This window comes from Scyliorhinus canicula, chromosome 1 (assembly GCF_902713615.1).
Source record: "Scyliorhinus canicula chromosome 1, sScyCan1.1, whole genome shotgun sequence".
In the NCBI taxonomy this organism is placed as follows: Eukaryota; Metazoa; Chordata; class Chondrichthyes; order Carcharhiniformes; family Scyliorhinidae; genus Scyliorhinus; species Scyliorhinus canicula.
This window is the reverse complement of record NC_052146.1, coordinates 280,371,846-280,393,692: the sequence shown is the minus strand read 5'-3', so window position 1 is coordinate 280,393,692 and position 21,847 is coordinate 280,371,846. Positions and strand designations below refer to the sequence as shown.

Genomic DNA, 21,847 nt, shown 5'->3' with positions numbered 1-21,847 from the left:
CTATTCTCAATCTCTTGCACCCCAAAACTACAATCCAGATTCCCATGCCCCTGCTGAATTAGTTTAAACCCCCCCAAAGAGTACTAACAAATCTCCCCCCCAGGATATTGGTGCCCCTCAGGTTCAGATGTAGACCATCCTGTCTATAGAGGTCCCACCTTCCCCAGAAAGAGCCCCAGTTATCCAGAAATCTGAATCCCTCCCGCCAGCACCATCCCTGTAGCCACGTGTTTAATTGCTCTCTCTCCCTATTCCTCATCTCACTATCACGTGGCACGGGCAACAACCCAGAGATAACAACTCTGTTTGTTCTCGCTCTGAGCTTCCATCCTAGCTCCCTAAAGGCCTGCCTGACATCCTTGTCCCCTTTCCTACCTATGTTGTTAGTGCCAATGTGGACTACGACTTGGGGCTGCTCCCCCTCCCCCTTAAGGACCCGGAAAACACGATCCGAGACATCACGTACCCTTGCACCTGGGAGGCAACATACCAAACGTGAGTCTCTCTCGCTCCCACAAAATCTCCTATCTGTGCCCCTGACTATTGAGTCCCCAATTACTAATGTTCTTCTCCTTTCCCCCCTTCCCTTCTGAGCAACAGGGACAGACTCCGTGCCAGAGGCCCGTACCCCATGGCTTACCCCTGGTAAGTCGTCCCCCCACAAGTATCCAAAACGGTATACTTGTTACTCAGGGGAACGACCGCAGGGGTTCCCTGCACTGACTGCTTCTTCCCAGTCCCTCTTACAGTTACCCATCTATCTCCAGTCTTTGGTGTAACTACTTCCCTGAAGCTCCTATCTATGACCCCCTCTGCCTCCCGAATGATCCGAAGTTCATCCAGCTCAAGCTCCAGGTCCCTAACACGGTTTTTGAGGAGCTGGAGTTGGGTGCACTTCCCACAGATGAAATCAGCAGGGACACTGACGGCGTCCCTCACCTCAAACATTCTGCAGGAGGAGCATTGTACTGCCTTCCCTGACATGACCTCTAGATTAAAAAAAAACAAGAAAAAGAAAAAGAAAGGAAGAGCTTACCTGATATTACCTCAAACCCTGATCCCGCTGAAAGGTAAGCAAATTTAAAGGCACTCACCTTCACGACAGGCCACTGCTCCCGCTTCCCAACCACCGTGGGGTGGGGGGGTTGGTTAGAGGAGGAGGTAGGATGGGAAACACTCACAAAGTGTTTCGGGTTTAACTGTCACTTGCCAACAGCCCCTCCACAAACCACCTTCAACTTAGGCTGACCGCACTGCACGTATGCAAATTTCCCCAGAACAGCTGATCAGTAGCTCTGCTCTGCTGCCCTCTGCTGGTTGCTTGCCTTTACTCAAACTCCTTGGGTCTCCTTCGCAGGTTCACCTTCAACTTAGGCTGACCGCACTGCACGTATGCAACGTCCGCTGGGCCGTGGGGGTGTCGGTGGGGCCGGGGGGGGGGGGGGGGGGGGGGGGGGGGGTGGTTGCTGGGGGCAGTTGAGGTTGGGGGGGGGGGGTGTGCTGGTGCGTGTGGCCGAGATCCGGCGGGTGCCAGGTCCCGAAGGGAGACCGTGTCCTGTCGGCCGTCGGGATACTCCACATACCCGTATTGCGGATTTGCGTAGAGTAGCTGGACTCTTTCGACCAACGGGTCCGACTTGTGCACCCACACGTGCTTCCGGAGCAGAATGGCCCCGGGGGTAGCCAGCCAGGTTGGGAGCGGGGTCCCCGAGGAAGACTTCCTGGGAAAAGAAAGAAGATGTTCGTGAGGCGTTTGGTTAGTGAAGGTACAGAGAAGTGACTGGATTGAGTGGAGGGCGTCTGGGAAGACCTCTTGCCAGTGGGAGACTGGGAGATTTCTGGACCGTAGGGCCAGCAGGACGGTCTTCCAGACCGTACCGTTCTCCCTCTCAACCTGTCTGTTACCCCGAAGGTTGTGACTGGTCGTCCTGCTGGAGGCGATGCCCCAGCTGAGCAGGAATTGACGCAGCTCGTCACTCATAAATGAGGACCCCCGATCACTATGGATGTATGCGGGGTAACCGAACAGGGAGAAGATGGTGTGTAGGGCTTTGATAATGGTGGTCGTGGTCATGTCGGGGCAGGGGATGGCGAAAGGGAAATGTGAGTACTCGTCAATCACATTGAGGAAGTACGTATTACGGTTGTTGGAGGGGAGGGGACCTTTGTAGTCCATGCTGAAACGTTCAAAGGGGCGGGAAGCCTTAATCAGATGCGCTTGTTCAGGGCGGTAGAAGTGCGGCTTGCAGTCCGCGTAGATGTGGCATTCCCTGGTCACTGTCGTGACCTCCTCGATGAAGTAGGGCAGGTTGCGGGTCTTTATAAAATGGAAAAAGCGGGTGACCCCCGGGTGACAGAGGTCTGTGTGGAGGGTTCGAAGGCGGTCCACTTGTGCGTTGGCACAGGTGCCGCAGGACAAGGCATCGGGAGGCTAGTTTAGCTTCCCAGGACGATACAAGATGTCGTAGTTGTACGTGGACACCTTGATCCTCCACCGCAAGATCTTATCGTTCTTTATCTTGCCCCTCTTGTGCATTATCGAACATGAAAGCCACTGACCGTTGGTCAGTGAGGAGGGTAAACCTCCTGCCTGCTAGATAGTGCCTCCAATGTCGCACAGCTTCGACTATGGCCTGTGCTTCCTTCTTGACCGAGGAATGGCGGATTTCTGAAGTGTGGAGGGTGCATGAGAAGAAGGCCACGGGTCTGCCCGCTTGATTGAGGGTGGCCGCCAAAGCTACATCGGATGTGTCGCTCTCGATTGAAAGGGGAGGGACTCGTCGATAGCGCGCATCGTGGCCTTTGCAATGTCTGCTTTGATGCGGCTAAAGGCCTGGCGGACCTCCATCGACAAGGGAAACGTGGTGGACTGGATGAGTGGGCGGGCTTTTGTCGGCGTAATTGGGGACCCACTGGGCGTAATATGAAAAGAAGCCCAAACAGCGCCTGAGGGCTTTGAGGGAGTGGGGGAGGGGAAGCTCCATCAGGGGGCGCATGCGTTCGGGGTTGGAGCCCATCACTCCGTTACGCACTACGTAGCCGAGGATGGCTAGACGGTCGGTGCTAAACACGCACTTATCCTTATTGTAGGTCACGTTAAGGAGTTTTGCGGTACGGAGGAATTTGCAGAAGTTGGTGTCGTGGTCCTGCTGGTCGTGGCCGCAGATGGTGACATTATCGAGATACAGGAAGGTTGCCCGTAAACCGTTTTGGTCGACCATTCGGTCCATCTCCCTTTGGAAGACCGAGACCCCGTTTGTGACACCGAAAGGAACCCTTAAAAAGTGGTAGAGTCGCCCATCCGCTTCGAACGCAGTGTACTTTTGGTCACTCGCGCGGATGGGGAACTGGTGGTAGGCGGACTTAAGGCCCACCGTGGAAAAAACCTTGTACTGCGCGATCCTGTTGACCAGGTCGGAGATACGTGGGAGAGGATATGCGTCCAGCTGCGTAAACCTGTTGATGGTCTGACTGTAGTCTATGACCATCCAATTTTTCTCCCCAGTCTTAACCACCAGCACTTGTGCTTGCCAGGGGCTGTTGCTAGCCTCGATAACCCCTTCCTTCAGAAGCCTTTGGACTTCGGACCTGATGAAGGTCTGGTCCTGGGCACTGTACCGTCTGCTCCTGGTGGCGACGGGTTTGCAATCCGGGGTGAGGTTTGCAAACAAGGATGGGGGATCGACCTTGAGGGACGCGAGGCTGCAGACAGTAAGGGGGGGCCGCCGAATTTGAACGTTAAACTTTGGAGGTTGCACTGGAAATCTAACCCCAGGAGGGCTGCCGCGCAGAGGTGGGGAAGGACGAAGAGCTTATAGTTTTTAAACTCCCTCCCCTGGACCATGAGGTCCGCTATGCAGCACCCTGTGATCTGGACCTAGTGCGAACCGGAGGACAGAGGGATTCTTTGTTTTACCGGGTAAACGGGAAGTGCGCAGCGTCTTACCGATGCGGGGTGGACAAAACTCTCTGTGCTACCGGAGTCCAGCAGGCAGCTCGTCCCGTGGCCGTTGAGAAGAATCTTTGTGGTTGCCATGGACAGCGTGCGGGGCCGCGACTGGTCCAATGTTACTGAGGCGAATCGTGGCAGGAACTCCGAGTCGTCATCTGGCAGAGAGCAGTCGCCTGCGGGGTCCTCGGTGCCGATCGAAGATGGCGGCGCCCGTCGGCCGCACGTGGTGGAGGGTGAACAATATGGCGGCGCTCGGGGATCGCATGTGGAGTCGGGGGTCCAGAATGGCGCCGCCTGGGGATCGCACGTGGCGTTGGGGATCCAAATTGACGGCGCCCGGGGAAAACTCGTGGCGATGGGGGGTGGGGGCAGCGAGGTCCGCGGGCCGCGCGGGGAGCGCGGGGGGGAACCCGCGGTCGCTGCTCGGGACTGCAGCGACCGCCTTAGACTGACAAACGGTCGCAAAGTGGCCCTTCTTGCCGCAGCCTTTACAGTTTGCGGTGCGGGCCGGGCAGCGCTGGTGGGGGTGCTTGGCCTGGCCGCAAAAGTAGCAGCGGGGCCCCGTGGGTTTATCGGGGCACCCTGCGGCGCAGGCCTGGGGGGGTCCAAGTCTGCGGAGGTGAGGGGGGTTGCGTTCCATGCCGCCCAGGGGGCCGCCGCGCGGTCGGGAGCGTATGCTCGCGCATTGCGATTAGCGACATCTAGGGAGGAGGCGAGGGCCCGTGCGAGGCTTAAAGTTTCTTTCTCGAAGAGTCTCTGGTGGATCTGGGAAGAATGCATACCTGCAACGAAAGCGGCTCGGCCACAGAAACTTGTGGGCAGGCGCAGTTTCTCCCCAGTACAAGGAGGGCCCGGTAGAATTCGTCTAAAGACTCACCAGGAAATTGCTGTTTCATGGCCACTAAGTGCCGAGCGTAGACCTGGTTCACCGGCCGGATGAAATGTCCTTTAAGCAAGTCCATGGCCGCGTCGTAGTCTGTCGTGTCCTCTATGAGCGTGTACACGGCGGTGCCCACGCACGAGTGGAGGATGTGCAATTTTTGTTCCCTTGTCGGGACGTTTTCGGTTGTGCTCAAGTAGCTATTGAAGCAAGCCAGCCAGTGTTTAAATGCTGCTGTTGCATTTGCTGCGTGCAGGCTGAGCCGAAGGCACTCCGGCTTGATAAGGGGCTGGTTTAGCTCACTGGGCTAAATCGCTGACTTTTAAAGCAGACCAAGCAGGCCAGCAGCACGGTTCGATTCCCGTACCAGCCTCCCCGGACAGGCGCCGGAATGTGGCGACTAGGGGCTTTTCACAGTAACTTTATTTGAAGCCTACTCGTGACAATAAGCGATTTTCATTTCATATGAAGCCCTATCCTTTAAAATCTTGTGCATTAAATTGATGCACAATCAATGGACACGAAATGTAGATCAGATCCAAATGATAGGCTTTAATGCACAAGATGTGTGTCTGGCAGCAGACGTACAGAAGAAAGGCCGACTGCCGGGAAGCACGGGTTCTTATATCCCGCCTCGTAGGCGGAGCTACCTACCTCTCAGCGAATCGGCTGAGAGGCACATGACTTACCCAGGCCAATGGGCAGCGAGACCTCTGCACCTCACCAATAGCAGCTCACTTCCAGGTACCGTAATACCGCTAGTCATACTACCACACTATTCTATTGGTCCTCGTCGTTGCCTTAAACCTTGTAGTGTAATTGATACAGCCCAGATGTTCCTCTGCGCCTTATTTTCTATTTGCTCAGGTTTATTTCCCATCTCCAGCAGTTTACTTCCTCACTTGGCGTCTGACTACCCTGTCCACATTACCTAGATTGACATTCACTCTTCTTTCAAACAATTATTTGGCTTTTTAATCAGCAAAAGAATGATAGAAACAAGGTTCATTAAAATAATACATTTCATACCCTTCTGACTTCTGGTCAAATGGCAAATTTAACAAACAATTCAAATTTTCAATAGGAAAGCATTTTTTAATATAAATTTAGAGTACTCAATTCATTTTTTTTCCAATTAAGGGGCAATTTAGCATGGTCAGCCACCTAACCTGCGTATCTTTGGGTTGTGGGGGCGAAATCCATGCAAACATGAGGAGAATGTGCAAACTCCACATGGACAGTGACCCAGAGCCAGGATTGTACCTGGGACCTCGGCGCCACGAGGCAGCAGTGCTAACCACTACACCACCGTGCTGCCCCCCCCAATAGGACAGCATTAAGATAGGTCAGGAAATGCAGGATCCAATATCTCTGAAGATATAATAGGCAAATGAAGAGAATTATTAAAAATAAATGAGACTATTAAAATTAGTCAAAATATTCTCTTAAATTTTCTGAGAATATTAAAAGCTTGCCAATCAATAACTTTAGACTTCGACATGCATTCCAGACACCCATGCTAACCTATCAGGAAACATGTTTTAATAGGTCTTTAGCGATCATAAAAACCTAACTAGAAAATCATTCGTTTTTAAAAACTATGGGGCAAGACAGAGGGAGACAAGCGCCAGACAAACATTAAATGAAAGGCAGACCAAGGTGGTAGGGCCACTAAATGAGTCTATCTGGAAATTAGAGAGTAAAGGTAATGGGCTACATGCATGCAATAGCTGGAAGACAAATTTCCATCTTTGACACGGCTAGGAACCCTTCCCACAGAATAGCAGGGGTGTAATAGTAATATCACTGGATTAGTAATCCACAGGTCCAGGCTAATGCTCTGGGAATATGGGTTCAAATGTAAAATAAAGTAATTAATAAAAATCTGGAATTGAAAGATGGCCTCAATAAGCACAAAACTACCATCAATTGTTGCAAAAAACCCATTTGACTCACTGATCCCCTCTTGGGAAGGAAATCTGACATCTTTACCTGGCAATTGTTGCATTCTTCTCTTCAACATAAATATACCATTCATAAGACAAGGATTGGTAAAACTATAATGTGGGTCCTTCATTTGAAGATAATGCTTACCATATTAACTTGGAGGCTAGGTATGCATGTCTGACTTCTACAAGCTGCTCTGTGCTGAGTTGGGTCATGGGACAATTGCATCACACTGCCTCAGTGGTGGTGATTGCCAGCAGGTCAAGATATGCACCCTTAAAGGTGCATGCGCATTATATCATAACAAATGGAATTCCCACGTCCCATGAAAGAATATAAAAGAAACTCACCGATTAGGAGACAGAATGTTGTTATGCACTTTTGACAGCCTCTTCACCTGAGTAACGTTGAGTGCTGTGACTCCTTTCCACTTATCAGTTTGTCACCCCTTGAAAAAGAGGTCTGTGCTATTTGCTTGGCATATGTTATGATTGGTCTGAAGGGTTCAGATGGAGTAAATGTTCATTGGAGATAAGACCTTCACACCCATGCCAAAGACATGCCCTGTGAAAACCCACCTGGGATTAAAAAAAATATCAGAACGGGATAAAAATGAACGCATATATCGGATCACATAGATAGTCACACATGCCTTGTCTTGGTCCCTAAAGAACAGCTTATCACCCTCCAAGTCGAGAAGTGTCATGTGGAGTGCTCCGAAAAGGACTCCACGCTTTGCCACTTTGATGCAAAGTGATCAAATAGATGGAACTGAAATGAAATAGTACATTTTCCAAGGACTCACCGGTGGAAAGGTAGCTTGCTGACAACTCTGCTTGAACAAGATATGCCTTAAAGCTTGACCATGCAAAAGCAGCAAAAACTACTGGATTTTTAAAAATGTAGATGATGCACTAAATAAGCAAATGCACTTAACCATCTAACCAAAAATGGAAAGAGATACCTAGAAGAAGCCTGCTCCTAAGGCCAAGTGTATCCGCAGTTGTTGTTGTCTGCACCTTGGAAACACACTCTGATTCACTGTTTCTTTTTTAATTGCTAGACATGGACATGCCATCAGTAGTTCCACACGAGGATCTTAATATAGCAGTGGCCACTCTCTTGCAACCTAACCCCATTCTATTGTCTGCACATCAGGATGGTTCCATTCAATTTTGGAGTACAGAGGTAATGGAAACAGAACGTGAGCTATTTTTATCTATTGATCTATTGTGGCCAAACATTGACTGAATGCATGTTGACTGGCTTTGCCCATTTGGAGCACTTTGTGAAACCATAGGCATGATACTGATATCCCATGGTCTTCCGGATTTTAAAGTTAATCGAAAATTCGAGAAAGGTACTTTTTCCAAAAGGAATTGGCGTAGATGAAATTAAGTCTGTTATTCTGGGTTTAGTCCTGAGCTTCCTGTCCGGCCCTAAATATTGTTTGTAAGACTTATTGACTGGTTTTTTGGAAAGCTGTCACTACTTGTTTGAAGCATTGTAGCTGAAAGGTAGGCCAACCCCTTGCGGTCAAAGTTAGAGAATCTCTCTTCGTATAAAGAGTCATCTCTGTTGATATCTTGTGAATGTCCCTTTACTAGTGTAATCTCAGGGACCATTCTTCCTCATCTTTGTTTTTGGAAAACATTTTATTGAAGGCATTTTTAAATATTTACAAACACAAAATGACAAAAAGGACAACAGAAATACAAGCCCCAACCAAATACAGGGCCACAAAACCCCGTCTTCCGCTCAGAAACCATCCCTTCACCTGCCTACCAACCCCGACAACCATCTTCCTTTTCCAACCTATCATCTCTCCCCCCCCCCCCCCCCTCCGCCCACTGTGGCGCTAACAATTGCACTCAAAGACGAGAGACAAGTACAATCAAGGCTTTATTGCTGTGTGATGCTATTCCTCCGGCTGCAACTGTAGACTAGGGTCTGAGTGACTCACACGCATATTTATACACAAGCTCCCTGTGTGCGGAGCTAGCCGGCAGGGGCTTACTGGAGGAACCTGTATTACAGGTACAGCCATACATCCCCTTACTACATATCTACAGTGGTTATCACCACATTCACCCCCTGTAAAAATGAGTCTGGTGGGGGTGACGTGTAACTATAATACAAAGGATGAAATATGTACAAAAGGGTTCAAACAAAAAAAACCAAGAGTCCATCTGGTTAGCAGGTTACAGGTTGAGCCGAATCGGCGGTTGAACGTTCCGCTGTGATCGGCGTAGCTGTGGTGGTTACGTCGGTGCAGGTGCTGGCGGTGTTGGTGCTGGCTGCTGGCGGGTGACTCCGAGAGCGAGCCAAAATCTTCCGTGTCCTCCAGTGTAGGCAGGGGGACGAGGGATGGACCTGGTGGGGACGAATAGGGGGGCGCTGGGGAAAAGGAGGGTCGCGCGGGGGGGAAAAGGGGCGTGGGCATGGGATCGGCACCTGAGGGAGCCTTGTGGTGCCGGACATGCCTACGGAGAAGGACTGGGCCCGGAGTCGTGAGCCACGTCGGGAGCGACACCCCGGATGTAGACTTCCTCGGGAAGGCAAAAACACGTTCATGGGGTGTACTGTTAGTTGCGGTGCACAGTAATGCCCAAATGAAATGGAGCGCGTCAGGGAGGACCTGCTGCCAGCGAGCGGCTGGGAGGTTCCTGGACCGTAGGGCCAGCTGGACGGCCCTCATTACCGTCCCGTTCTCCCTCTCTACCTGCCCGTTTCCCCGGGGGTTGTAGCTGGTCGTCCTGCTGGAGGCGATACCTCTGCTGAGCAGGAAATGACGCAGCTCATCACTCATGAACAAGGATCCCCTGTCACTGTGGATATAGTTGGGGAAACCGAACAGGGCGAAAATGGAATCCAGGGCCTTGATGACGACGTCATATCCGGGCATGGGATGGCGAAGGGGAACCTAGAAAATTCATCGACCACACTAAGGATGTAGGTGTTGCGGTCGGAGGAGGGGAGGGGCCCTTTGAAGTCCACGCTGAGGCGTTCAAAGGGGTGAGACGCTTTCGCCAGGCGCGCACGATCTGGCCGCTAGAAGTGCAGCTTGCACTCGGCACAGACCTGGCAGTCTCTGGCGACTGTCCGTACTTCCTCGACGGAGTAGGGCAGGTTGCGGGCTTTGATTAGATGGTACAAGCGAGTGACCCCCGGATGGCAAAGGCTCTCGTGCCAGGCAGGGAGCTGGTTCATTTGTGCGCTGGCACATGTACCTCGGGAGAGGGCGTCTGGGGGCTTGTTGAGCTTGCCGTGGCGATACAAGATCTCATAGTTAAAGTTGGAGAGCTTGATTCTCCACCGCAAGGTTTTGTCATTCTTGATCTTGCCCCGCTGCGTGTTGTTGAACATGAAGGCTACCGACCTTTGGTCAGTGAGGAGAGTGAATCTCCTGCCGGCCAGGTAATGCCTCCAGTGCCGCACCGCTTCAACGATTGCCTGGGCCTCCTTTTCAACAGAGGAATGCCGAATTTCGGAGGCGTGGAGGGTGCGTGAAAAGAATGCCACGGGTCTGCCTGCCTGATTCAGCGTGGCGGCAAGTGCGACATCTGAAGCGTCGCTTTCTACTTGGAAAGGCAGTGTTTCGTCTACTGCGTGCATCCCCGCCCTGGCTATGTCAGATCGAATGCGGGCGAAGGCCTGTTGTGCCTCGGCCGAGAGGGGAAAATGTGTGGACTGGATAAGTGGACGGGCCTTGTTCGCGTATTGTGGGACCCTCTGGGCGTAATAAGAAAAGAACCCAAGGCAGCGTTTGAGGGCCTTGGGGCAATGGGGGAGTGGAAGCTCCATGAGGGGGCGCATGTGGTCGGGGTCGGGCCCCAGTAGTCCGTTTTGGACTACGTAGCCGAGGATGGCTAAGCGGTCTGTGCGGAACACGCACTTCTCCTTGTTGTATGTGAGATTAAGGAGAGATGCGGTGTGGAGGAATTTAAAAAGGTTGGCGTCATGGTCCTGCTGGTCATGGCCGCAGATGGTGACATTGTCGAGGTACGGGAAGGTGGCCTGCAGTCCGTACCGGACAACCATTCGGTCCATTTCTCGTTGAAATACCGAGACTCCATTCGTGTTGCCAAAGGGAACCCTAAGAAATTGGTACAGATGACCGTCTGCCTCGAAGGCAGTGTAGAGACCGTCCGATTTACGGAAGGGGAGCTGGAGGTTGGCGGATTTCAGGTCAATAGTAGAGAAGACCCGGTACTGTGCAATCTGATTGACCATATCAGAAATGCGGGGGAGGGGGTACGCGTCGAGCTGCGTGTACCGGTTGATGGTCTGGCTGTAGTCCACGACCATCCTGTGCTTCTAACCGGTCTTAACCACTACCACCTGGGCTCTCCAAGGGCTCTTGCTGGCCTCGATGATACCCTCCCGAAGCAGCCGCTGGACTTCGGACCTGATGACGGCCTTGTCCTGGGTGCTGTACCGTCTGCTCCTGGTGGCGACAGGCTTGGAATCTGCGGTCAGATTGGCAAAGAGTGAGGGAGGCTCAACCTTGAGGGTCGCGAGGCCGCAAACGGTGAGGGGAGGTAGGGGTCCGCCAAATTTGAGGGTGAGGCTCTGGAGTTTGCACTGGAAATCCAGGCCTAGTAAGAGTGACGTGCAGAGGTTGGGGAGAATGTACAGACGGAAATGGTCGAATTCCACGCCCTGTACAGTAAGTTTAACAAGGCAGAAACCCCGGATCGGGACAGAGTGGGACCCGGTGGCGAGAGAGATCTGCCGGTTGGCGGGATGGACCGCAAGGGAATAGCGCCTAACCGTGTCCAGATGGATGAAGCTCTCGGTGCTCCCGGAGTCGATGAGGCAGGAGGTCACGTGGCCGTTGACCAGCATCGATGTGGAAGAGTGTACCAGGTTGTGAGGACGCGACTGGTCGAGCGTAACGGAGGCGAGTAGCAGGCGATCGGTGGTCGAGTCAGATGAGTCCGACGAGGAGCGGTAACGACTCGTGTCCCGTGGCCCCGTTCCGGGGAGGACAAAATGGCGGCGTCTGGAGTACCTGTGTGGGAGAAGATGGTGGCGGACAAAATGGCGGCGCCCATGGAGCGCACGTTGTGGGTTCGGGACAAAATGGCAGCGCCCATGGAATGCACATGGTGGTGGTGGATGAAGATGGCGGCGCCCATGGACGCACGTGGGGTCGGGGGAAGCTGATGGCAGAGTCCATTGAGCGATCGGCTGAAACAAGGGGAACGGGGGCGTGATAGCGGGAACCGTCCAGGACTGACACACCGCTGCAAAGTGGCCTTTCTTGCCACAAGCTTTGCAGGTCGCGGTGCGGGCCGGGCCGCGTTGGCGGGGATGCTTCTGCTGACCGCAGAAGTAACAGTGGGGACCTCCAGGGAGCGCGATGCGGCGAGCAGCGCAGACGTAGTGTGCGGGGGCGGCTGCTGGGGCGGCCGTTTGCGGGGTCCACGGGGGGTAGGACGGGTGGGCCTGGGGGGCCGTTTGCGGGGTCCACGAGGGGTAGGACGGGTGGGCCGAGTGGCTAGCGGAGTAAGATCGCGCACTACGGGAGGTGGCCATCATCTCCGCTGAAGAGATGTAGGCCTCGAAGACTGCAAGCCAGTGAACAAAGTCTTTCCTGGCGTGAGACGACTGCGGATCCAGCTGCAGACGGTCAGGCTTGATTCTGATGTCCATGGTGAACGGAAAATCACACAGCAATAAATTGTGACGCTAACAATAGCACTCAAAGACGAGAGGCAAGCTTTAGTGCTGTGTGATGCTATTCCTCCGGCTGCAACTGTAGACTAGGGTCTGAGTGACTCACACGCATATTTATGCACAAGCTCCCTGTGGGCGGAGCTAGCCGGCAGGGCTCACCGGAGGAACCTGTATTACAGGTACAGCCATACAACCCCTAATGCAAGTATGCATATCTGCAGTGGTTATCACTACACCCACCCATCCCCACAACCAGAGACTACAACCCAAACCAAATGAAACCCACAATCAACCACCGCCCCATCCTCCTATCCCGTCGATGCCTTAATCTGCCTTAAAGTCAATAAACAGCTTCCACCTCGAAGTGAACCCCTCGTCCGCCCCATGAGGGGTGAACTTGATCTTTTCCAGCTGCAGACATTCTGCCAAGTCGATCGCGCATACCCCGGCCAATGGCGACTCCGAGTTCCGCACAACAAAATCCGTCTCCAGGCTATCAGGTAAGCGAAGGCCAAAACATTGGCCTCTTTCCCCATCTGCACTCCTGGGTCCTCCGCCACTCCAAATATCGCTATCTCTGGACTGTGAGTTATCTCTGCCCCCAAAACCGTTTGCCATAACCTGTAAAAAGCCCTTCCAGAAACCCCCCCAAATTCGGGCAAACCCAGAACATATGGACATGGTTCGCTGACGCCCCCCCTGCACACCGCCTACATCTATCCTCCACTCCCAAGAAGAACTGACACATCCTCGACACCATCATGTGGGCCCTGTGCGCCACCTTAAACTGAACAAGGCTTAGCTTCGCACATGATGAGGACGCATTCACCCTCCGTAAGGCTTTCCTCCACACTCCAACCCCCAACTCCTCTTCCAGCTCCTCATCTTACTTATGCCTCATCTCCTCCACGGGGGTGCTGTCCCTCTCCATCAACTCCCTATACATATCCGCCACTTTGCCATTCCCAATCTCGTCCTCGGATAAAAGCTCATCCTGCAGCACCGCGGGAGGCAGTCTCCGAAATGACGGCACCTCCTTCCTAACAAAGTTCCTAACCTACATACCTGAATCCATTCCCCTGTGGTAACTAATATGTCCCCTGAAGCTCCTCCAGGTCTGCAAACTTTTCCCCAATGAAAATATTCCTGAAACATTCTATCCCTACCTTCCTCCACCTCTGGACGCTCGCGCCAGCCCCACTGGCGCAAGCCTATGATTATCACAGTTTGGCGCACACAAAGACATGCTTTCCAACAAAAGTGCTCTCTACACTGGTTCCAAACCCTCAGGGCTGATACCACCACCGGCCTCATGGAGTACCTGACAGGCAAGAACGGAAGGGGCGCCGACAACAGTGCCCTCAAAATGGTCCCTTACAGAAGACTGCCTCCATCCACCCCCAGACCTACCGCTTCTCCTTCACCCATCTCCTAACCATAGGAATGTTTGCTGCCCAGTCAGAGTTCATCAGATTCGGCCACACCAAACCCGCTGCCCCCTCTCCAGGAACACCCTCCTAACCCACAGGGCCCTCCCCGGCCACACAAACCTCAAAATCATACCATTCACCTTCTTAAAGAAAGACTTGGGGACAGAAATCTGGAACACAAAAAAAAACTTTGGCAGCACCGCCATCTTCACTGTCTGAACCTGACCCGCCAAAAACAATGGCAACACATCCCACCGCTAAGTCCTCCTTTATACCTTCCACCAGCTGCACTAAATTCAACTTGTGCAGCTGGGCCCAATTCATGCCACCTGTATCTCAAGGTATCTCAACCGAAGTGGCCGTTCCCCCAGCCTCCTCACCTGCCTCCATGCGTTGATTGGAAACACCTCGCTTTTCCCCATATTCAATTTCTACCCCAAAAAGCAGCCGAATTTCCCCAGTATCCCCATAATCCTATCGAAGTACCCACTGTGTCCGAAATATACAAAAGGAGACCATCCACATCAAACAAAAACCCGGTGCTCAACCCCCTCTCCAATTGATGCCCCATTCACCCTTCAATTTCATAAGTGCCATTGTCAATGGCTCAATCGCTAAGGCAAAGACCTGCAGGGAGAGTGGACACCCCTGCCTTGTTCTCCAGTGCAATCCAAAATAATCCGAGCTGACCTTATTTGTTCGAACAATCGCCTTCGGCGCCTTATACAGCAGGCGCACCCAATCCACAAACTTCTGTCCAAACCCAAACCTACTCAACACCTCAAACAAAGCAGGTGGCAATGGCAGGCCAACTTGAAACTTCTATGCAGCCTCAGACAATAGACCCTCAAGGGGCTGGTTTAGCTCACTGGGCTAGATCGCTGGCTTTTAAAGCAGACCAAGGCAGGCCAGCAGCACAGTTCGATTCCCGTACCAGCCTCCCCGGACAGGCGCCGGAATGTGGCGACTAGGGGCTTTTCACAGTAACTTCATTGAAGCCTACTCGTGACAATAAGCGAATTTCATTTTCATTTTTTCAATTGGCGGTTTACTCCCCTTAATTGGATATTCAATGCTTGTGGGGAAAATTCACCTTCGACTGGGTAAATAGCCCAATTGTTCGAATTCATCTGCATCCGTGCTTGCCCAATGCATGCTTATGAGTTGAGTATGGTATTGGAACCAAGCTTCGTTGTTCTTCAAACTGAATTTACTTCTTTCCTGTTAACAAATTTACAGTTTTTTCCCAGTCATCAGTACTAGATGTTTTGTTTTGCAACAGCACCATCTACAGCCTTGCAAAGATGTTTCTATTTCTCTCCCTTCTGCCCTTGTCCTTATGTTTGATAGAGGTCATGGGCGGGCTTCTCCAATAATGGGGCTATGTCCCTACACCAGTGTCAAAACGCGGGTGTTACACTCTGGACTTTCCTTATGCCCAGTATCCACGGATACTGGGCCGTGCACTTCCACTCGGGAGTCCGCGCATTCTCACGGGGGCAGCCTGCGACAGCCGTGGACTGAGTCCGCAGCCGCCAATGGCCATTCCCGACAGGCAAATGTGGCTAGAACCACGCCGTTGTGAACTCGGCCAGTTACCCTCAGTGAATCGCGCGGGGGGGGGGGGGCTCTGTTATGGCCCACTACCCGTGCTGCGTAGACCGCGCCTGCGCGATTTGCGGCGATTCGACCGGAGAATCGCGGGAGCGGCGTCAGACCGGATTTCGGCATGGCCATCCATTCTCCGCCCCCACGCCGATCGCGATTCCGGCGTGGAGGCCCGGAGAATCCAACCCCATAGCTTTGAAAGGTGCTGTGGAAAAAGCGTTGGCAAGTGCTGCACCGCACCGTGGAGATGGTACACACTGCTGCCACTGTGCGCAGGCGGTGGAGAGAACGAATGTTTCACATAGTGGATGGGGTGTCAATCAAGTGGGCTAATTGTCCTGTGGAACACCAGACCAGTGGAATGTGTTCCATCAGACGTCTGACTTGGGCCTTGTACACAGTGGACAGTCGCTGCCATAGAATTTCCGGTCTCCGATGTGCACTGGTAACCACAGAATGTATGTGCTGGTTCAGTTATGCTTCTGGCCATGCCCAGTGGACCATTTAGTACCAAAGATTAAACCTGGACACTCTACATGGCCACCAAATGCCACACAGAAACCTGCAACTTGGCTGGGGGCGGGGAGCGGGGCGGCTGCTGCTGCTACTGCTGTCAGAAGGATGTGCTCAAAACTGAATAGGGATGGGTGAGTCCTGGAATCTGGCCTCCTCAAGCAAACCTTTGAAAGGAATGTAACACATCTAGTTGCTGGTAATACTCTTTGATCTAAAATATTCTGAGTGCTGTGATACACTCATCCTGATCTCTGCCGTTGATCCACCTGAAGCTTCCAGATTCAGGGGCAGTTCATCTGATTCACATTGTATTGTCGCTGGACTCGTAATCCAGAGACCCAGAGTAATGATCTGGGTACCTGGGTATGAATCCCACCATGGCAAAAGGTGGACTTTGAATTCAATAAAACTCTGGAATTAAAAGTCTAATGATGACCATGAAACCATTGTCGATTGTTGTAAGACCCCATCTGTTTTAATAATGTCCTTTAGGGAGGGAAATGTGTCATCCTCACCTGGTCTGACCTACATGTGACTCCAGATCCACAGCAATGTGATTGACTCTTAAATGTCCTCAGGGATGGGCAATAAATGTTGGCCCAGCCAGCAACGCCCACATCCCATGAACGAATAAAGAAAAAAAAACATTACATACTTTGATGACCTGGTTGTGTACTGGGGGAACTCAACTGCACCCCACTGACAAAGCAATCCAAAGTCTGCTCAATTGTCCTGATTTGTGTGGGAGGCAATGTCTCTTATCTGTCTCCCAACCCCCACCTCCTCGCTACCAGAAAAACAACTCAGGAACCCCTAGGGCCCCATACAAAAAGAGGTCAAAGATATAACAAAAGAAAGTAATTATCAGGTTGTGGGTGGCACAGTGGTTAGGATTGCTGCCTCACAACGCCAAGGACCCGCGTTCAATTCCAACTTTGGGCAACTGTCTTTGTGTAGTTTGCACTTTCTTCCCATATGTCTGTGTGGGCTTCCTCTGGGTGCTCCGGTTTACTCCCACATTCCAGAGATGTGCAGGTTAGATGGATTGTGCAAGCTAAATTGCCCCTTAGTGACCAAAAATGTGCAGGTTAGATGGGATTACAAGGATAGGGCAGGGGAGTGGGCCTAGGTAGTGTGCACTGTCAGAGGGTCAGTGCAGACTCAGTAGGCCAAATGGCCTCCTTCTGCATTGTAGGAATTCTACGGTTCTTCGTTGCCCATGAGAAGGTGGCGTGGGTCCTTCTTTTCCAGCTGCTGTAATCCGGCTGGTGAAAGCCCTCCCACAATACTGTTGGGTGGTGAGCACTAGTATTTACATCCAGCAACAACAAGTTAATGGTGATACATGTCCAAGTCAGGATTGGGAGTCACATGAAGGAGAACCTGGTGTTCCCAGTCATCCATTGCCCTTAGCCTTCCATGTGGTGGAGGGAACGTGTTTGCTTCACTTCTGTACATCAAGGAGCAGACCGGCATAATTCCTGGTGATCTTGCTTCCCATCATGTTGCATGAGTCAAAACTCTTCCATTTCTCTTTCTTTTACAGGGTAAACAATTAGCAAAAATCTTGCCTACGATACAGTTTTCTAGTCCTATTATTGCAGTCTGTGTAGATGATCATTTGACTATACTTATCGCTGGAAATCAGAGTAAGTTGATTCTTTTAATATAGTTTTCTTTACTGAGGAAGTTATCTGCTATATTTCTTTTAAGCAAGTGCATTTTGTCCAGGTCATCAGCTTGCCTCAAGATGAGGTGATGTAACAGAAATGATGGTACCGATAGGCCTCATCCTGTGTGTCAGATAGTATTCAATTGGGAGCATGTGAAGTGTTAAAAATCAAAAATTGGAGATCAAGCCTTCAACCACCATGTATATGGCTGCCGTTATGTTTCTGGTGGCGGATCCATGTCCCATTGTAGAGAAGTAAAACACTTTATTGTCATAGAACATAGAACAGTACAGCACAGAACAGGCCCTTCGGCCCTCAATGTTGTGCCGAGCCATGATCACCCTAGTCAAACCCACGTATCCACCCTATACCCGTAACCCAACAACCCCCCCTTAACCTTACTTTTTTTAGGACACTACAGGCAATTTAGCATGGCCAATCTACCTAACCCGCACATCTTTGGACTGTGGGAGGAAACCGGAGCACCCGGAGGAAACCCACGCACACAGGGGGAGGACGTGCAGACTCCACACAGACAGTGACCCAGCCGGGAATCGAACCTGGGACCCTGGAGCTGTGAAGCATCTATGCTAACCACCATGCTACCCTGCTGCCCTGTAAAATATGCTGTCATATTTTGGACTTGCCCTGTTCTACTGGGAGCTGGGAAGTCCAGCCGGGAAACGGGGATGCGAGCTGCCAGTTGCAGTGGGCTAGTGCTTTTTACGGGACAACCTGTGAACCAGGAGAAGTTTGAGTGCTTTGAGTGCTCATCTCCAGTCCCTCAGGAGGTCTTCACCTCCTTTCATGGTTTCTCTTCTCTTTCATGATTGTGAATCATCCCACGACAGCGCCAAGCCATGATCACTCTGCAGCTCCCTCAGCTCTTTCCCTGCCTCTGGCCTGTCACTCTCTTCTCCCCAACCCCACCAAGACTCAGTCCCTATGATCATCAGAGATTAGCCTCATCAGTCCCTAGTTCTGATCTCCTTCTGCTAATTTTCCCACCCAGGGAAAGCCTTTTAATCTACCTAACTAATGGTAGATGAAACTTTTAATGAGTTTCTGTAGTTCAATTCAGTAGGAAAGCCACGTCCCTGGCAACACTGGGTTTTAGATGCATTACGATATTCCCCACATCCTCCCCACTCCCCCTCGGGGCCAATGAGTTTTATGCACTTGTCACCATCCCACTGACTTTGGGTCAGGGTCAACAGGTGGGAGAAGATTTATTCTGTTTGGTCATCCCACACTGAAAATGGCAATCCAGGTATGGGAGTAGGAAATCAGCTCTGTTCAAAATTCATTAACAATGTTCTATAGTTTCCTGTTTTAACTTTGCTCGCGAGTTGTGCATGTCACCAACAATTATTGTCCATTATTAGTTGCTTTGAGAAGATGGACAGCCTTCTAACTGTCGGTTTAAAAGCAGAGTATGTGGTAGAACAGAGGCAGATTGGCAAACTGCTCACATGCAAGGATAAATTAAACAAAAGTACTTCCATTCACTTAAAGATGTGGGCGGACAGTGTGGAATTGGCCCGGCCAATAATGTGCATATGTTTTCGGCATGTTCTCAGCTCCTGGGATTTTGGGGTCTCCATTGGGCCGGCCCTTCTACAAATCAAATTGAATCCCTGATGTCCTCTGGTAGCAATCATAGAATCATAGAATTTACAGTGCAGAATGAGGCCATTCGGCCCATCAAGTCTGCACCGCCTCTTGGAAATGGCACCCTACTTAACCCCACACCTATCCCCGTAACCCTGCAGCCCATCTAACCTAAGGGCAATTTAGCATGACCAATCCAGCTTTAGACTGTGGGAGGAAACCGGAGCACCCGGAGGAAACCCATGCAGACACGGGGAAAATGTGCAGACTCCACACAGACAGTGACCCAAGCGGGAATCAAACCTGAGATCCTGGCGCTGTGAAGCCATAGTGCTAACCATTATGCTACCGTGCTGCCCTTACTTGGTGTATCGGACTTACCGAAACTGCAGACTGAATCCAGAGCTGCTGATGTTCCCTCCTTCAACTCACGAAGCTCATAGGCTAATACTGATGAGGTGGAGATCATCTTCTCCGCCCAGTGCCTCAAAATAACTCGGAGACCTTATGGAACTTTTCTATCTCTAGAAAGTTAAGTACACCATGAAAGGCTCAATTGATGGGTTCTGGCAGCCGTTCAATTCATACTTAAATATTTGATCACCATTAGCTGTTAAAGGAATGGGTGGGGGATAGAAGTGGGGGGTTGGTTATTGGACGGGCAGCACGGTGGCACAGGGGGTTAGCTCTGCTGCCCCACTACGCGAAGGTACCAGGTTCGATCCCGGCTCTGGGTCACTGTGTGGAGTTTACACATTCTCCCCGTGTTTGTGTGGGTTTCGCCCCCACAACCCAAAGATGTGCAGGCTAGGTGGATTGGCCATGCTAAATTGCCCCTTAGTTGGAAAAAATGAATTGGGTACTCTAAATTTATTTTAAAAAAATTTTTTAAACTGTTATTGGAAATAATTTATTGTGTTTATGTATAATTTTAAAGAACAATAAAAATATTTTTTACAAAAGGAAACAGTTTTCAGGATAACAGCTCAGCATTGAGCTCAGTTAAGACAATGAAAGCTGCAAATTGAGCAGTCAAAGATTCATTGGTGGAGAAAATTGTTAAAAGCTATGCGAGCAGCGGCTGAAGGATTCCTCGAGGCAGATCCGAGTGGTCTGCCCAAGAAAGCAACGGAGGCTGGGTCATTGAATATATTCAAGGCTGAATTAGATAGATTTTTAATCAATAAGAGGTTCGAGGTTGGAAAGTGGTGTTTGAGGCTATAATCATCCATGATCTTATTGAATGGCGGAGCAGGTTCAAGGGCCGCATGATTCACTCCTGCTCCAAACTCTTGTGTTTTTCTGGTTTCTCTCGATATAGCGAAGGTAGTAGTCCTCACTGCATAAAATAACATAATCTGATCAGGTCACACCACGCAACTCCGCCCCTCCAATATGATCTTACATGGCCCAACAAATTGACTCACTCCTAATTCCTGACCTGACAAATCCCCCTGACCCAACCCGAATAAACCCCATCTCCCGACCCACTCATTCACCTGCCACCCTACCTGACTGCCATGCTACCCGGCTGCTACCATACAATCTCACCCTCCTCCCACCCTAGCCCATGACCCACTTTCCTTACCCACCCGATCCACTTGCCTTACTTACACAATCCCTAATGCATCCTACCCTCTCATCCACTTACCTTACCCATCCCACCGCTTCATCCATCCCAACCCCTTACCCACTTACTTTACCCATCCTACACACTTGGCTTCCCTCCGTAGCTTTTCAAAGAAGCGTTGGACCATTTGAACTAATTACTTAGAGAATACAGCAGCTAGTGCCATGAGAAAGGGAACGGCTTCAGTGCAGATTCTCTCAGGTGCTCCCTCCGGGTTTCCTGCACTGAGTCAGTTCTGCAGGATCCTCCATTGTCAGACTGTCCTCCGACCCTGAATGGAAGATTCAGGCCAATATAAGATTGAAAGAGGCGAATTGGATGCGGACATTGTTCTGGCTATAACAAGGGGTCCGGAAGACACTGACGCATGGTTTTCAATGAAATGGGAGCTGTAACTACGGAACCCCTATGCTCAAATATTGAATAATGTATCGGGGCTTGAATTGTTTTTACAAATAATAAGTAGGCTTATGCACAGTGAATCAGACACTGAAAATTATTGGCTCCTTTGTTGGACTTCAGTCATGGCCAAGTTACTAGATAGTAGCTCTGTTTCTCTCTCCTCATATTCTGCCAGACGTGCTGAGTATTTCCAGTGTTTCATGATTTTATTTCATACAGAACGTTAAAATCTCGGCAATGATTAATCAAGTACTAACGTAGGTCAGCAAACACAATTATGATAAGTGAACAGGACTTAGTGTGGTTAGAATAAGGGCAGCAAGTTTTGGATAACCTCACATTTAGGGAGGGTAGAATGAGAGAGATTCGGCAAGATTACATTGTGATGGTCAAGTCTAGGGGTAGAAAAGGCAGTGGTTGAGAGTTCCAGCTGCAGATGAACTGAGGTAGCAAAGGAGTTGGTCAAGGCTACAGCGGTGGAAATAAACACTCTTAGTGAAGTTGTGGATATGTGAT

The 21,847-nt window shown here is 50.9% G+C and overlaps 1 protein-coding gene across 2 annotated transcripts in view; it reads left to right on the top strand.

The window, feature by feature from the left end:
* LOC119974773 (WD repeat-containing protein 64-like) overlaps window positions 1-21,847 on the top strand; it is a 208,166-nt gene that overhangs the window by 152,133 nt on the left and 34,186 nt on the right. For both annotated transcript variants that reach the window (XM_038813996.1, XM_038814007.1), the window contains 2 exons: window positions 7,843-7,967; window positions 17,562-17,664. In XM_038813996.1, the coding sequence (XP_038669924.1) occupies window positions 7,843-7,967; window positions 17,562-17,664 (228 nt within the window). The remainder of the gene's footprint in view (window positions 1-7,842; window positions 7,968-17,561; window positions 17,665-21,847) is intronic.